This window comes from Bison bison, unplaced genomic scaffold, assembly GCF_000754665.1.
Source record: "Bison bison bison isolate TAMUID 2011002044 unplaced genomic scaffold, Bison_UMD1.0 scf7180017864345, whole genome shotgun sequence".
In the NCBI taxonomy this organism is placed as follows: Eukaryota; Metazoa; Chordata; class Mammalia; order Artiodactyla; family Bovidae; genus Bison; species Bison bison.
Genome location: NW_011494917.1, coordinates 441,437 through 459,417, shown reverse-complemented (window position 1 = coordinate 459,417; position 17,981 = coordinate 441,437). Strand labels below are relative to the sequence as shown.

General features: G+C 39.6%; 1 protein-coding gene across 1 annotated transcript in view; it reads right to left on the bottom strand.

The window, feature by feature from the left end:
- Nucleotides 1–1,120: 1,120 nt before the first annotated feature.
- DGKH (diacylglycerol kinase, eta) overlaps nt 1,121–17,981 on the bottom strand; it is a 114,879-nt gene continuing 98,018 nt past the window's right edge. The window contains exons 24-29 of the mRNA XM_010854593.1: nt 17,538–17,643; nt 16,447–16,539; nt 12,662–12,781; nt 11,403–11,511; nt 9,301–9,431; nt 1,121–3,656 (exon numbers count right to left, since the gene is read on the bottom strand). Of these exons, the coding sequence (XP_010852895.1) occupies nt 3,567–3,656; nt 9,301–9,431; nt 11,403–11,511; nt 12,662–12,781; nt 16,447–16,539; nt 17,538–17,643 (649 nt within the window). The 3' untranslated portion in view covers nt 1,121–3,566. The remainder of the gene's footprint in view (nt 3,657–9,300; nt 9,432–11,402; nt 11,512–12,661; nt 12,782–16,446; nt 16,540–17,537; nt 17,644–17,981) is intronic.

Below are 17,981 nucleotides of genomic sequence, written 5' to 3'. Positions count from 1 at the left end.
GGGAAGCCTGGGGGCAAAAGTGGGGTGAGACAAAAGGAGCCCTTTTGCAGTGGGATAATTGCAGAGGAAAGAGTAGTACATGGTAGTGAGAATGTGAGTAACCATCTCTGACTGGGCCTGTGGAAAGATGGGAAAGTGAAAGTGAAGTTGCTCAGTCGTGTCCGACTCTTTGTGAACACATGGACTGTAGCCCACCAGGCTCCTCCGTCCTGGGATTTTCCAGGCAAGAGTACTGGAGTGGGTTGCCGTCTCCTTCTCCAGGGGATCTTTCCAACCCAGGGATGGAACCCGGGTCTCCTGCATTGCAGGCAGATGCTTTTACCATCTGAGCCACCAGGGAAGTCCTGAAAGATGGGAAGCCAGGCAGTAAGAATGAAACTCAGAAAGTGACGTAGAAGGACGAATGGAAGAGAGAAAATGAGTACTTGGAAATTTTATCCAGGCCTGACCATGTCCCTGTCTTTCTTAAAAAGTCAGTTGTTCCTCAGGAAAATGAGCAAAGTGAGGGAACATGAAAGGAAGTGGGTGTTGGGAGGTTGGCTGTGAGTCTCCTCCAGTGCTCTGAGATTACCCATGTGTAGGAGAGTCTGGAGGGGAGGAAAGTCTGCAATTACAGTCCCCAAGCCAGGCTCCGACTTGAGCTTCTCACCTCAGCTTATATGTGGACTCAGGCACGGAGCCCCTCTGCACTCCCCAGAGCTCTGATCAGCTCTCATGGAAAGCTCCTCCTATCCCTGCTGTAACCCCCTCTACGACAGAAGCTGGTTCCTCCGTGAGGCTGGACCGTGGCCTCCGGAGGCTCTGAGGGCACTGTCCTGACAAGCAGGTGTGGGTGAAGTCCTCTGGGTCCTACAGAGCCATGCACGGATGACTCATATAGTGAAAAGTGCTCTTATTTAACCCCAAAGATCAATCTTGTCATTTTTAAAGAATTTCCCTCATCCAAAAGCCATGTGCAGGAAAATTCTAGCTAACGATTCTGTTTAGTGAGGTTCGGCATACATAAGAGATGTTACTCAAGACTGAAAAGTGTTAGTCACTCAGTCGTGTCTGACTTTTTTGCGACCCCATGGACCACAGCCCCACCAGGCTCCTTGGTCCATGGAATTCTCCAGGCAAGGACACTGGAGTGGGCTGCCATTCCCTTCCCCAGGGTGAGGGTGAAAGAGCAACATCAAATTAAAAATTCGGTCATTAACATCTTACTCTTAAACTGAACAAGTGATAACTTGAGAATCTTTTCAATTGGCAAAGAAGAATTTGAGAGTGAAAAATCAATAAAGGTTTTTTATACTAATTCATTCTTTTCTAGGATTTCTTGCCTCCTTTTCTCTACCTTTCCTTTTTTTGTGTGTGGACAAGGATGTCTGATCTAAGCAGAGTTCAGAGAATCTGGACTGCCTGATTTCACAGGGAAGTGACTGAGGACACTTTCCAGTGCGGATGACTCTAAAAGGAACTGGAAATGACTTTTGATTTCATAAGTGTGGATAATGTTAAAATTACTAAGTGAGTAGCTCTTGGCTCTTTTAAGCTACCTGATACAATCTGGAAATTTTCCCATTTATTCACAACTTAGGTAAAATATATAGTCAGACACATTCGGTCAGGAGCCTGAGTTCATTTATTTTTAAGATATCCAAACTGTGACTTTTACTAGTAAATACTCAAATCATAAATAAAGTGTCAAATATGTAAACCCTTTTGATACAATTAAATTATATGTCTGACAATAGCTCATTTTAAATGTTTTCCCATCAATATTTCTCTTTAAGCATTTGGCAAAAAAGTCTAGAAAATATCAATGAAAGTATATTTTAGATTACACGTATGCAAGTATGAACATACATATAAATGTACACGTGTATGTGTACATATATGTGCGTCTATATATTTATGTGAATATGTATATCTTTTGAGCACCTACCTAGAAGGCTACTTTATGAGAACTGTCACCACTGGGTCAGTATCCTGTTTAATTCTCTTATATAGAAGATTTTTAAATACTATAATGAATTTTTTAGTATATAATGTCTAAAGTAAATTTATTTGAGGACATCTTTCTGACTTTGTGATAGGTATGCCTTTGGCTTTCAAAGATTTTGATCACAGAAATGTTAACTTCTCATGCACTATATTGAAGTAGAGTGGTTTATAAAAAGGAAAATAATATCTGCCTGATAGGATATAAGAATTAAGTGAGATAATAATAATGGAAAGCCCTTAAGAGAAAATTTAAATCTCTTTCATTGGGAAGTTTCTGTCAATTGTCTCTTTAGCAAATGGATGACTCTGGTGGCCAGTCAGTATACTGATCCTAGTTTGAGACACTGGGGAAATTCCTGGTTGTCAACAGTCTGTTATATTATAGATGCAAACACAGTATTAAATAAATATTAAATTGAAATGAAAAACAGCATGGGAATTTTGGTTTGGAGAGCTATACTAAGTTTTCTTAAGACAACAGAACATATAATTTTATGAAAATATACAGAGAATTTTCTTAATGTGCACGCCTGCTGTTTACGACAGACTGATATAAAATTGGCTTGCATAAGATATATATCATTTGTTGATTGGAGCCCTGACACATGTTCACAGATTCTTATATATATAATATGCAAAATTCCACACCAAAGAACAGAAAAGCGCCTTTAGCCAACCAAAAGGTACTTGCTGCTGCTACTGCTGCTGAGTCGCTTCAGTCGTGTCCGACTCTGTGCAACCCCATAGACGGCAGCTCACCAGGCTCCCCTGTCCCTGGGATTCTCCAGGCAAGAACACTGGAGTGGGTTGCCATGTCCTTCTCCAATGCATGAAAGTGAAAAGTGAAAGTGAAGTCACTCAGTCCTGTCTGACTCTTCGCGACCCCATGGACTGCGGCCCACCAGGCTCCTCCGTTAGGTAATAATAAATTAAATTCCACTAAAACTGACGTTAAAGCTAAGTGTTACATATTAAATGTGACATGCAAGAGACAGAAAAACAATTCAGGCAGCAACATCGTGCATTAAGATCTGCATTCATTCATAGTGTTTGAGGGATTTTAACCATATCCTTTGACCACTGAGAGCTAGAAATCTGAAATGATACCAATTCAAAACATCACTTAACTGACATCTTAGTCTTCTAGCCAGTGATTTGAGGGAAGAAGCCAATGCCTCTAACAATGAAACCCAGTAAGTTTCAGCCACATATTTTTATGTGGTTGTGCGATAAGAAAACCTCATCTGACCAGATTAAAGGAAAGTAAACATTCTACAGTTCCACCTTTTGGACAATGCAGTTGTCTCAGATTCCTCCTGCCTTTTTACTAATATGAGCATATTTGAACATGTCAGGTTTGCACAATAAGAAAATGGCTTCGTGGAATGCATTTTTTTGGCACAAAAATATTTTCTAATACCTTAAATCAAAATTTTCACCCGTAGCCAAATATTAAGCCATAGAGGTGTCTTAGTGGTGCTTACTCATCTAGGCAGAAAACTACAAGAACAGCCAATGGCTCCCAAGGACTTTGTATTAAGTAGCGATGACCTTCCTTCCAAGGAATAGCACCAGTATGATTACACCTCAGGCTGGAGGGTGCTCCTTTCAAGCTCTTTAATTCCCTGGAGAATTCGCTTCACATGACCCACTTTCGGTATCCCCAGGTCCTAAAAAAAAAAAAAAAGGTAAAAAGAAAGAAAGAAGTTAACTGATATGAGAAAACTGATGGTTAAATATTTAGCCAGCTAATAAAATGTAGTTAGCATTCAGCTCATTCATCTTAGTTGAGATTCAATGATTTACAAAGAAAAGTCAGGAAAGTAAGTTTATAAAACCAAAATCCTGAAATTAAAAAATTACCAACCATTAAAAAGCCCACATCTTACACACTCTTAAATGTAACATTCTCAGGTTACACGCAAGGTCAATTTTTCAACTGTCAAAATTACTTTCTCCTTTTTCTTTTTTGATTTACAAAAACACAGGTCCTATTGGAATCTCTGAGAGAAGTGACATGTGACACCAGGGTACCCACAAAATTTACTCAAATAAATTTTGTAGTCTTAAAACAACTACACATTTCCTTGCTAAAATATTAAACTTACAAATAAGTCCTGCTCCTCAAGGAAGACTCCAGTACCTATGACCTACATGTGGAATGTAAATCCTTTTGTACTTGCATTTAGAGTCTTTGATGTGAATGAAATATTTAAATAGTTTTTATGTTTTTTAAGTGTAAAAAAAAATCACATAAGCATAGGCATATGTGAGTTGATGTTTTTCCTCAAAACACTTTTGTCTCCTTTCCCTCAGAACTCTTCTTGTTTTTTTATTTATTTTTTTTTCCATGCAGCCCCAGAGGGGCTATTCTTGTTTTTTTAAAGACCCATCTTCCTGAAAAGAACCAAGAAGCCAAGATTTATTGGGTTGGCCAAAAAGTTCATTTGGGTTTTTCCATAACATCGTATGGATGTTTCCATCAATGTTATAGGAAAAACCCAAATGATCTTTTCGGCCAACCTAACAGTTTTCAGAAATGAATAGTGACTGCTGAGTGTGCAGCATAGAGCAGGCACTTGGCAAACGAATGCTTGTTGCATGGATAAAGGAGATGCATTCAAGATAGCCATAATATTTACTGTCTGAAAAACTAAAACAGATGGTGAAGATCTCTACTCCCGACCGCTTCTTAAAGCTTAATGGCCATAGTGTATTTGCCAGTATGTGAAGTCAATTTCTTCACAAAACAGAGTGTGGAATATCTGAAAATAAGTAAAAAGATGACTTTCAAAGCAGTCTCAAAAGTAGGATTATAAGGTATCACAAGATTATTTGTCTGAGAAGACACACACACACACACACACACGTTCTCTCAATCTCCCCCCAATACTTTATGAACTCTCTGAATTCTATAGCACCAATGCTACTGAGGATTCAGCATCTTTCCGGAAAATAATCTTTCCAAAGTGAGTGCTCTTTTTGAGCCTGAGGTAACTTCAGGGTAATGTTTTTAACAATATTGATCCTGATTGATCCTGCAAAACATCTGCTCATGTGACACCAGGTCATCCAAGACTAGTCTTACATCAACTATCCAACTCCTGAGTGTGTACTAAAACAGCAAACTTAAAACAAGGCCAAACCTTAAAGGAAGATAGAAATGCAGATGCATTTGATTTGAGTGGAATAGGTAGGTATTCTTTATATTTTGTGATAATGTAGTTATCTGATTAAGAAAGATATTTAATATCAAATATTTTATCTTAGGCCATAGGCACACTATATTCTCAAGAGTAAAACCTTCTTTGAGAAAAGCAGACTCTACTCATAATTATTTTTGGAGTCATGAGATGAATGTTTTCCCTAGAGTTACACTAACTTCTTAGCTATATTTTCTTTAGTTTGAGTTCAACACATTCATGTCTTCTAGGAATCAGGCTGTGATAAAGTTATGCCATGAGATCATATTCATTAGTGTTGACTTTTTCTTTCTTTGGAAGAAGAGCTTTAACTTTGCAGAGGCATGCTTTGTAGCTACTGTTATCCTTTGGCCCACTCATAAACAACTTTCCAAATGGAGAAAACAAAACACCAGCCAAACAATCCCCCCGTGTCTTCACCACTTTCTTTGGGGGGGGTGTGTGTGTGTGCACTCAGTCGCTCAGTCATGTCTGACTCTTGAGACCTGCTGGACTGCAGCCCACCAGGCTCCTCTGTCCATGGGATTTTTTCAGAAAAGAATACTGGAGCGGGTTGTCATTTCCTGTTTCAAGGGATTGTCCCAATCCAGGGGTGGAACCCGAGTCTCTCATGTCTCCTGCCCTGGCAGGCGGATGCTTCACCACTGTGCCACCCGAGAAGCCCTACTTTCTTTGGTATCCCTCACTGCTTTCTGCTGGCTTCCAGGAGAGAAACTGCTGCAATCGGTTTGTCTGTTACAGCACATTAGAAATATCTTCCCTTTCCCACCTTTAGACTGTCACATTGCTACCTCCAGTTGAGCCAAGATCTGAGCAACAGCTAGCCAAGTGGCAGGTAGGTAAGAAGCACACCTTCAGAGGTTATACCCCTGATGTGAGAGTTTCATATTTTTAAATCAACGAAGCACGGCCAGATTGGAAGAGTATATCCCCAAAGGGTCAGTGGCCCCACAGCAGGTTAAATACATAGGCAGAACTTTGTGGGTGTCCCATAGATGCTGAGTCTTTATTGGGATTGAAATGGGAAGCCACCAAAAGGTTTTAAGCAGATGAGTGATATACCTGATGTTGTTAAAGCATCATTCTGGGCTTCCCTGGTGGCTCAGATGGTAAAGAATCCGCCTGCAGTGTGGGAGACCTGAGTTCAATCCCTGGGTTGGAAAGAGCCGATGGAGAAGGGAATGGCAGCCCACTCCAGTATTCTTGCCTGGAGAATCCCACAGACAGAGGAGCCTGGTGGGCTACAGTCCATGGGGTTACAAAGAAGCAGACAAGACTGAGCGACTAACACACACACACACACAAAGCATCACTCTAGTTGCAATGATAATAGATGAGAGGGCAAGACTGTCAGTGGGTGGGCCAGTGAGGAAGCTACTGACCTTACAGAGGCAAGAGGAAGGGTTGTGGAAAGGAGAAAGAAAACTAAAGGGAGATTAAAATCAAACTACTTTGTGATGGTCTAATGAGGCACGGGGGAAGGATAAGGAAGAGGAAGGTGCTAAATGTGACCCTGGGTTTCTCTGGCTCAGGTCCCTGAGTTGCTAAGATAACAGACCACAGGAGAAGGGGCAGAATAGGAGGAGGACAGGACTGCAAAAGTTTGGTTGTGGACACTTTAAGACTGATAGTCTGTGTTGTGGCCTAGTGGCAAGCAGACTTGGTGATACGATCCTAGACTTTACAAACGAGGTCAGGGCTAGAAGTAGAACTGTGTGAACCAATGATATATCCATGCACAGTATCTGAAGTCACAGAAATGGATATGGTTACCTAGGGAGTAGATAACCCTTCACCAACATTCAGAGACTTTCCTCTAAAGGGTCTGCTCCCTCTTAAAGCTCCAACGACAGAGAACGAGGTGAGCTCATTTCTGGCTTGGTTTTGTTCCACTGAAGACTCTGTAAAATTACTACCCTTCCCATTGCCCTATACTCTGTTTTAGAACCAAAAGAGTTAAAACTGACTATGTCAATACAAATTTCTGAAAGCAAAGTTTTAAGGGAAAGAATGTCATTTGCCCTAAAAATAAAAACAAAAAAGTCTCATGCTAAATAAAAATTTTACTAACATAATTCTTCATCATCTCCTTTGCACTCTTATTGATTTTCCCAGCCGGGTTCTATCAGTCTAACTTTAACTTTTATATGTGAGCTTTGTTTTTTTGTTCTGCAAATATTATCACTCATTGTGTGCATGTGTTATGTTTATGTATGTTTGTGTATGTTTATAATACATACATTATATATAGACAAAGTTTTTTCCTTCAATGTATGCTTATTCATGGCAAGTGAAATGCAAGCTTCTAGAGGGCAGATGCTACCTAGAGAAGAAAATAATATATTCATCAGTATGTACATATGTATGTGTTAGTCGCTCAGTTGTGCCTGACTCTTTGCAACTCTATGAGCTGTAGCCCACCAGGCTCCTCTCTCCATGGGATTCTCCAGGCAAGAATACTGGAGTGCATTGCCATTTCCTTCTCCAGGGGATCTTCCCAACCCAGGGATCAAACCTGGGTCTTCTGCTTTGCAGGCAGATTCTTTACCCTCTGAGCCACCAGGGAAGCCCATTCATCACTAGCTATTCAATAAATATTGCTGCCTGTTGAGGATATCAGAAGCTACACAAATATGTTACATGTAATGGTCTTCTACATTTACTTTTTGGTGTATTCATTCCAAGTGCTGAAGTCAATTTTTACTCTAATACTATATATTCTATATATTTTGCTATGTTCCAGATTTGGGACTTTCAACTAAGGTAATTAGTTAATCTATTATTTTATTATTCTTCTGGCTAAAAATGTCTAGGTATATGTCTTTAGGTATAATGTTTAGTTATGTGTGCGTGTGTGCATGCTAAACCACTTCAGTCCTGTCTGAATTTTTGTGACCTTATGGACTATAACCTACCAGGCTCCTCTGGGATTCTCCAGGCAAGAACACTGGAGTGAGTTGCCATGCCCTCCTCTAGGAGATCTTCTGACCCAGGGATTGAACCCACATCTCTTACATCTCCTGCATTGGCAAGTGGGTTCTTTACCACTAGTACCACCCGGGGAAGTGCCAAAGTTTAGGTATAATATACTTTATATTACCCATTTGGGTTTAAAAGTCTCTACTAACATATTTTTAGATAAAGGCACAGCTGTTCATGAATTTATTAGGAATTTACTGTCTCATAATTTTATGCATTTTAGAACCAGGTGATTAGGAAAGGAATCAATCCATCAAATGTTGAAGGCTTTATCACTGGCTTAATGAATCACTCTTGGAATTTTTAAATGGCAGTATGTGGCAAGAAAATATAATATGACAGAATGCTACTTTTAACCCTGGGACAGAATATGCCACTTTGGCCATTTCTGTGGTTGAGTGTCCACTCAAAGAGGAAAAGGGAATTGCTGCAGACCATGAATTCATAATTTTTCTTCCCTGTCATAAAAGACAAATAAGTTTTGAGAACCTCTCTAGCAAAAACAAGGCATAATTTTTACTTCATTCACTAAAAAGGAAAATACGTTTATTTGGGGGAAGAATACAATTTCAATAATAAAGCCATGGAAAGGAAACTTGAATTTGTGTATTTGTTCATGTGACCTCTGAAAGGTCAATTCAGAAACACAACCAAATCATAGAATTCTAAGTAGCCACTGCTATAAGTCTCTCATCTAGTTCCCTATATCAGGAAGGCCTTGTTGTTGGCATTTTGAATGAATTTTAGTTGTTTGAACTTTTTAGTAGATATTTTCAGTCATTTTAAGCAACAAATATCACCTTTCATGTTGATTCAAGAAAATGAACTGATGGAAACATGATCCATTTGGAAATATTAGCACAGCCATGCCAATGGACACAGAGAAAAATTACTAAGTTCATGCTAAGCTTTAGCTATAACTGTCCGACAATGATTCTGACAGAAAAATATTACTGACTTTCTCTTTTCAAAAGCACATAAGGAACTCAGGCCACAGAACAATGCATATTATATAGATTACATACGCATACCATGAGCCAAGCTGCAAGCGCAGAACTGAAGGGTGCAGCAGAAAGGAGTCTGTTTTGCAAGAAAAAAATTTAAGAACAGAAGAGTAGCACAAAGGAAATACCTTAAGATCTCGCCTTTCCAGATGCAAAAGTTCAGCCCCTCTGATGTCATGGCGGATGAAGATTTCTTTGTACTCTCCCAAATTGAGCAGATCCAGCCAAGCAGCAACTTCCTCTGTGCCCCATTTCTGAACTACCAAAGTTAAGAGCAAAACCCCCTTAATTTCTACATGCTCAATGCATTACAAAGCACAGGTTGGCCAAAGAAGATGCAAAACAGAGTACAGCGGCAGTGCCAGCAAAGGGAAAGGTTCAAGGTACTGTCTCAACAAAACTACAACTCCGCTTTTTCCCATGCAAGTTTCAGACTGCCAATCAACTTGAGGTTCTGACTCTACAAAGACATTCACTGCTGTGCACTTGAGCCTTTCGCTTTAGCTCAATTTCCTCCTTAAAGCCATGCAAACTATACAATGTATATAAAAATGTGTTCCTCATAATTGGGATCAGCAGTACAAGGTCTAAATAAACTCTGACAATTTCCTTAAGATCATATATGAAACTTATTATAGTTGAGCTACCAATGCTAATAAAAATTTCAAATATGACACAGGATATAATTTTACACAAACTTCCGCTTCAGGTCTTGCCAACTTCAAGACCTTCATTGGTTCTCAGATGCCTTTATTGGTTCTATTCTATTGATGATACCCATTACAGACAATCACGCAATGCTTGTGTGCTAATAATTATGCAAGGCTTGCGTGCATGCTAATCGCTTCAGTCGTGTCCGACTCTTTGCGATCCCATGGACTGTAGCCCGCCAGGGTCCTCTGTCCATGGGATCCTCCAGGCAAAAACACTGGAGTGGGTTGTTGTGTTGCCTTCTAGAAGATCTTCCCGACCCAGGGATCGAACCCATGTCTCTTATGTCTCCTGCATTGGAAGGTGGGTTCTTAACCACTAGCGCCACCTGAGCGACTTCACTTTCACTTTTCACTTTCATGCATTGGAGAAGGAAATGGCAACCCACTCCAGTGTTCTTGCCTGGAGAATCCCAGGGACGGCGGAGCCTGGCGGGCTGCCGTCTATGGGGTCGCACAGAGTCGGACACGACTGAAGCGACTTAGCAGCAGCAGCGCTACCTGGGAAGTACAATTATGCAATAAGTGTCTTGTTAAATCAACTTAACATTGTCTAAAAACTGTCAACACTGCTTTCCAAGATTAATTGGGTTATTTTACTGTATGTGTCCTCTTTCATACGTTTTACCCAACATTGATTAGCTTAATAAAAAGTTTCCCTGTTTGCCACATTTGGTTTTAAAATGCTCTTCAACAGCTGCTCTGTGCATTATCAAAAATAAGGTTATATATCACTTTTTAATATGAGATGGCTAACTCAGAAGAGTTATAAAATTATTTGATAAATTAAGACATCTACCATCATATACATAGAACTTGAAGGTCTTCAGCAGTATTACAGGACTAAATTTGATCTCTAGGGAAAGGTGAAAAGGCAATTTGAAAGAATATCCAAGAAAGAGTTTAATCTTTGCTTGAGAATACAAGCGTCACAGTGAATTGTTATTAATGAGCTGAAACGGCGTTCTAAGTCCTTAAACGAGGAGGAACAGAATATATAACTTGAGGTGGGAAATACACGTGGCAAGTTAAAGGATTAAGCGAAAGTTTCTATGTTCCGTTTGTCAAAATGAGGTAGATTGTGCATGCTAAAGAAGGAAAACAAATTATAGGCGTTGAACTGCTGTTGAGCAAGATGAAGAGCCAGCAAACAGAGGTGCTGACGTTTACACAACGAAGTAGAAACAAATCAGCAACCACTTCATAGTCTTGTGTGCTTCACGACTACAGACTCCTACTCACAACGGGACTTATTTTAGGTGTGCTATGATTTTTTTGTATGATGGTAAAGTGAACATAAAATGAAATTCACTATTTAAACCATTTTACAGTGTACGATTCAATAGCGTAAGTGCTATTTATAAGTACATCCATAAAAGCTATTTATGAGTACATCCATAATGCGGTACAATGATTATCACTCTCTAATCTCAGCTCATTCTCATCCCCTCAATGATATCACGTTAATCCGTTATTTTTTTCATAACATTATACTTTCCCTTTCCGTGTGGATCACCTACCAGGCTGTGAACTTGTCTTCTGCTTCTGAACCTTCTCCTTTTTGAATTTGGGCACAATACGAAATACCGTGCTTCTGCTATTTCTCTTGGTGCAATCCATGGGGGGCTCCTGTTTGAGTCGATCAAGGAAAGAATTTTCTCAGGATATTAAGAGAAGAAAAACCCACTCTGACAGCAGAGATAACAGAGGAAGAGGTTATACACACAGAACATTGTTGGAGTGATAACTCCCTCCCCAGAAGTTCATGGTGTTGTATACTCCTGAAAATGTACTGATTCCTGCAAGATGACTTTGTTCACATAAAAGCTTTTTCTCATTTGCTCAAGAAAAGTGCATTCGAAAGGAGGACAGTAGTCTCCCCGACCAGGACAGTAGTGTGGTTCCCCTTTCCATGGTTTCTGTTACCTGCCGTCAACCTCATTCTGAAAATACTACATGAAAATTCCAGAAATAAACAATCCGTACAAGTTTTAAGTTGTACCCTTCTCTGAGCAGCATGATGAAGTCTTGAGCCATCCTCATCCATCCCGTCTGTGAGTCCCTTCATAACCAATCTGAGTTATCTGACCAGGTGTTGTGGTATCACGGTGCTTGTGTTCAAGTCACCTTATTTTACTTAATAATGGTGCCAGAGAACAAAAGTAGTGATGCTGGCAACTCACATATGCTAAAGAGAAGCTGTAAAACGCTTCCTTTAATGAAAAGACGAGAGTTCTTAATAAGGAAAAAAAAAATTGTATGCTGAGCTGGCTAAGATCTACGGTAAGAATGTATCTTCAGTCTGTGAAACTGTGAAGAAGGAAGAAAAAATTCACGCTAGTTTTGCTGTTACATCTCAGATTGCAAAGGTTATGGCCACAGTGCGTGAGACTTGCTCAGCCAATTTGGAAGAGGCATGACACCTGTACAGGAAGATATTTTGAGAGACGGACCACACTCACATAACTTTTGTTACAGTGCATTGATCGTTATAATTGCTCTATTTTATTATTGCTGTTGTTCATGTCTTGCTGTGCCTAATTTATAAACTCAACTTTATCCTAGGTATGTGTGTGTGAGGAAGAGCATAGTACATGTAGGGTTTGGTCCTGAGGTTCCAGGGGTCCCGTGGGAGTCTTAGAATGTATTTCCTGCGGATAGGGGAGGATGGCGATATTTAAAATGTATTTCCTCCTGAACATTTCTTTTTTCAAAAGGTGTGTTCAAATTCTATTGTCACAAAGCGCACACATTTATAAACAGGTTGAATGTTACATACCTCATCCTCATTCGGGTGTAAGATATAATAAAGCCATGGAATCTCTGTTAACTTCTGTAGCTCCACTTCCACGGAATGTAAGGCATTGGATACTCGCTCTTCATGTGGAGATTCCAATTGCTATTTAACAGCAGATTAAAAACCGAGATAAAACAAGCCTTAGAGACCAACCTCAAACCCTCAAACAGAATAAACTATTTCACTGACACTGAACATCCTCACCTCTTGTGAGACAAGACAGAGTGGTGTTGGTTTTAACACAAAGGAATAGAGAAAAAAGAACAAATTATTTTATACTGACTTAAGCAAATTTGCATAGATTTATCCTCACTTCCAAAAGGTAGTATAAGCAACTAGTGTGACTTAAATAATTTCACAGCAAACACTATTGCTATTGGTGGTTTTTTCCTATGCAAATCTCTTCTTCCTTCTTATCCTTGCATCCCATCTGCCTTGCCATAGTAAATAATCTTATCATTTTAACTTATTTGTAGCAAAAAATCATTTTTATTTACATAGGCTATGGTGTAAACAAATAATGATATTTCAAATTGGTCAAAAACATGTCACATAAGAAGAATTACCTGCCACAAAAATCTTTTGGGTAAAGATTAATAAAATAATAACTAAAATAATAACTTTAGGAGGAAAAAAGCCTATGGATCTCAGAAAAATTGGTGATAAAAAAGCTGTTGTACAAATCAGGAAAAGCTAAATGGCTTGTAAACTGGAAGAAGATTTGGAAACTTTAAAGAGAATTTAACTGGTCACCTCTTGCCCATTCATTTAAAGCACTTATCATCACTATTTTTTAAAATTTTTTGGCTACACGGGGCAGCATGGGGAACAGTTCCTTGACCAGGGATCAAACCCCAGCCCACTGCATTAGGAGCTTGGAATCTTAACCACTGGACCACCAGGGGAGTCCGTAAAGCAGTTATTAAAAGTCACAGATTCGATAAATAAATAAAGGTGAAATCAACACTGCTACAAGCAGAATTGGGAGGCGCTGAATTCTAGCCTTGGCCTTGTTACTAACTATGCCCCCAAGAGATGATGAATTGATTTGAGGAGTCTTAGTTTCCTTCTTGGGCTTCCCTGACAGCTCAGTTGATAAAGAATCTGCCTGCAATGCAGAAGACCCTGGTTCAATTCCTGGCTCAGGAAAATCCGCTGGAGAAGGGACAGACTACCCACTCCAGTATTCTTGGGCTTCCCTTGTGGCCCAGTTGGTAAATAGTAGAACATGACTACGCAATTTCGAGGATCTCTTCTGGCAAATCGAACTTTGATAAATGATGTCAAAATTGTACAGTACCTATATATAGGTTCACGGGGATTGAATTTATTTATTTTGGTCACACTGCAAGGCCTGCAAGATCTTAGTTCCCCAAACAGGGATGGAACTCACACCCGCTGCAGGGGAAGTGTAGTCTTAACCACTGGAACACCAGTAAAGTTCTGGTTGACAAGATTTTAAACTGAAAGTTTAGAGAGAATATTATTATTATTTTTTATGGACATTATTTTTTCCCCTCTGTTCTTCAAATGCTCTCAATTCCCCTCTGTTATTCAAATTCTAGTATTTCTAGAAGCTAATAAAAATACAGAAATTCTCCACCATATCATATAAAGTTATCACTTTTATTTTAGTCTAAGTATGTATGTCTTATAAAACTGATAAAATAGTCATTGTGTGTGCTATGTGCTAATAAGTGGCTTCAGTTGCATCCGACTCTTTGTGACCCTGTGGACTGCAGCCCGCTAGGCTCCTCTATCCATGGGATTCTGCAGGCAAGAATACTGGAGTGGGTTGCCATGCCCTCCTCCAAGGGATCTTCCTGACCCAGCGATTGAACCTATTTCTCTTATGTCTCCTGCATTGGCTATATTCATTCTATAAGCAAAATAAAGAGTGTAACTTAGCTGCTCTCAAATATGATTGGTTTTTTATTTTGATATCAGTATTGCCAAACATTTAAAAATCATCCACTGGTAAAGGGGAATTCCCTGATGGTCCAGTGGTTAGGACGTATCCTTTCACTGCCGTGGACCAAGGTTTGATCCACAGTCAGGGAACTAAGATTTCACAAGCGGTGCAGTACAGTCAAAAAATAAAAATTTCACTGATGTACATTTTCAAGCCAAACATCCATGTTTGACTATGACAGAAGAATTAAAAGTGCATAAGAATCCTATATTAACAAAATATAATTGATTAATATTAACCAAGTAACACTCAATGGGTACTTTCAGTATAGAGAGCTAAAATATAAAATAAGTTATGCTTCTAGTTCTTCTCGATCAGCAATTATCTTAAATATATTTCAAATAACATAAAAAAAATACATGTCCTTCATCCAGTAATTGGTACTGAGGTCATGACTTGCTGGATTTCCTATAGGACTAATTTTAGAAGAGCAGCAAGAAGATTTTGGTTAAAAATATAAGTGTCAAGAATAACCAAGATGATTTTCCTATTGGTTTTATCAAAAGATATATCCAATATTTCTTCCTAAAAGTTTCTATTCACGACCATAGCAGAGGCAGCCACCTCTTGCCCCAAGGAAGTCACTCTTGAGTTTCCCTTGGAAATGGGTAAAACCAATTGATTCATGCAGCCTTTAAGATTCTCTTCTCAGAGCAAAGGATGCTTCAATGGCAATATTCTTCTGGACAGCAGCCAATTACCTCCAATCACCTCTCTCATTCTTTCACTATGCCAGATACTATGATTTTTATTCTCACTTTTATTTAGATGTATAAATTTTCCCCAGCAAGAGATAAAATTATAGTAAACAGAAATGTTTTAAGATTATCACCTCATCTATCAATTAATGAAAACTGTTACAAGGAATTTAAAAATAGCTAATATATTAGGCTTTCTACATTTACAACAGCATGCGTGAATAACCTAAAATTGAACACTAGGTGGCGAAAAGACCCAATGCTAGAACATTTCCAGGGTGAGGGAGAAAAGCTAGCAAGGGAAGGATTCTTGGCAAACCAGACAGAAACATTTACAGAATCCTAGCACTTATGCTTGAGGTCCAAGGACTGTGGTCTGATTCACACTTGGCCTCAACTCGATTTCCAGCACAAATCTTGAGTTAATCCAGGGCTAGGTCTAGTTCCTGAAATTTAGTTCTGGACACACCAAGTCTAGAAAGCATCATCTAAGCCAATCTAGAAAACAGTAACAATTGTATTTCAAAGGTTAATTTCGGAGACACAAGACCTCCTCTACTTTTCTGCATTCATGGGTGAACAAGTCCTTGAAGAAGGTCTCACTGTCTGTAAAGCCCAAGATTCTCAAAGCTGACTGGGGAGAGCAGGATTATATAAAGACATGATGACAGGGAAGCTCTACTCCTGCTGTGGTTTAGTTTCAAGGTCGTCTCTGACTCTTGTGACCCCATGGACTGTAACCCATCAGGCTCCTCTGTCCATGGGATTCTCCAGGCAAAAATACTGGAGTGGGTTGCCATTTCCTTCTCCAGGGGATGTTCTCCACCCAAGGATCAAACCCGGGTTTCCTGCATTGCAGGCAGATTCTTTCCTGACTGAGCTATGAGGGAAGCCCTCTACTCCTGTTAGCCTGACGTGTACTCCCAGGCACAGCCGTATAGTTTCTTGAAAGCAAAAGCGAAGTGAAAAGGAAGCTCTAGAGATGGGGGCCAGAGCCTGCCTGTGCATTAGAATCTGGTGAATGCATGCTCCCAAATGAAGGCAAGAACCATACATTTATCATCATTCTGATGTTATCCATCATTTCTTTTCCTTACCAAAGGAACCCTGCCCACTAGTAAAGATTCTGTTTCGTTATATAGGGCCTTCACATTGATGGCTATTTCAGTGGCAGTGTCTCTTGTAAGACTCTAGGAGAAAAAAACAAACAAACAGAGACATCAAAGACAAGTAGTTCTGTATTAAACTGGGATTCAGTCATCAGAGAGTACATTTTATCTTTCTGATTTAAATTCACATTGCAAATCTTTTAAAAAATCTGCCAAAATGCTCTTGTAACTGCAAAATTTCATACTCACATTTGTTAGCAGGATTACCTCTTCTACATCTTACAGCACAGAACCAAAAGAATACGCTGACTATAGTAAACACACAGAAACACATCTCGGGCACACAAGCCCGTATATGCTGGTGACAGAAGACACATGTTCCCACAAAAATTAAGTCAAAGAAACTTATGTCTTAAAAGGGGCATTATCTGATCATATTAGCTCTATCCATTGAATTTCACTTTCATTAGTTCCAACCAACCAGACTGATTTTTAGACTTTCATCTTGAGGATGAACACTTCTTTTTACACTCACTTAGGCAACTTCAACTAAATAATTGAAAGGATAAAAATAATGCCATGTATCACTTGGCAAGTGAATATAACTTCAAGAGTCAGATTCTATCCACCTGTTGTAACTTCTATATTAGAAAACTGACCAAATTTACTGATGCAGTAAAACGAAACGATGAATTATTTCAGTGGACAGCTTCAACACCAAGTGATCAGTTCTAGTTAAACGCATGATACCTAGGTGTGCCCTGTATGAAAGGTGCAGGGGGGAAGGTAAAAAAGAGGAATGGTGGGTACTTAAAAGGACAAGGAGTACAAGGAAGATGGTAGGGTGCCAAGTGAGTCAAAGCGAAACAGAAAAAAGGTGATGTGAACTTAAGAGCAGGAGTGGGAAAACGGTGGCAGGAAAGGAAAATCAAGAAAACTCTGGTCATAAGTGAAGGGTAAGCTTTCAGTAGAGACTCATATACTGTTTTCTTTCAAAGCATGCGGCAAGTTTAAAGTATCAACCTCTGTACGTAACACCAAAAAATGTGCGGAATGGGCATTTACCATTAGCTCCTCACCTCTGGGAAGCGTGGGTTGGCTTTGTTCAGGGCGTGGGAGCAGGCGTTCACCGCGTGGGCCAGCTCCTGCTCCAATAGACAGTGGATGGTGGCCGCATCGCAGATCCTGGAGGCAGAAACAAGACCCATGAACACACCACTCTTCTGAGCACTACTTGAGTTTTCTGAAGTGTAGAAATGGTAGAATAAAACAAGTAAAAAAAAAAAAAGATCACGAAAGGGAAAATTTTTTTTAATAACTGCTCAATTATAAATGGCACAGGGTAGATTTACAAAATTCAAACTCTACTGCAACAAAAAATGTGTGTATGTGTTAGGCGCTCAATCATTTCTGACTCTTTGTGACCCCATGGACTGAGGCCGCTAGGCTCTCTGTCCATGGGATTTCCCAGGCAAGAATACTGGAGTGGGGTGCCATGCCCTCCTCCAGGGGATCCCTGACTC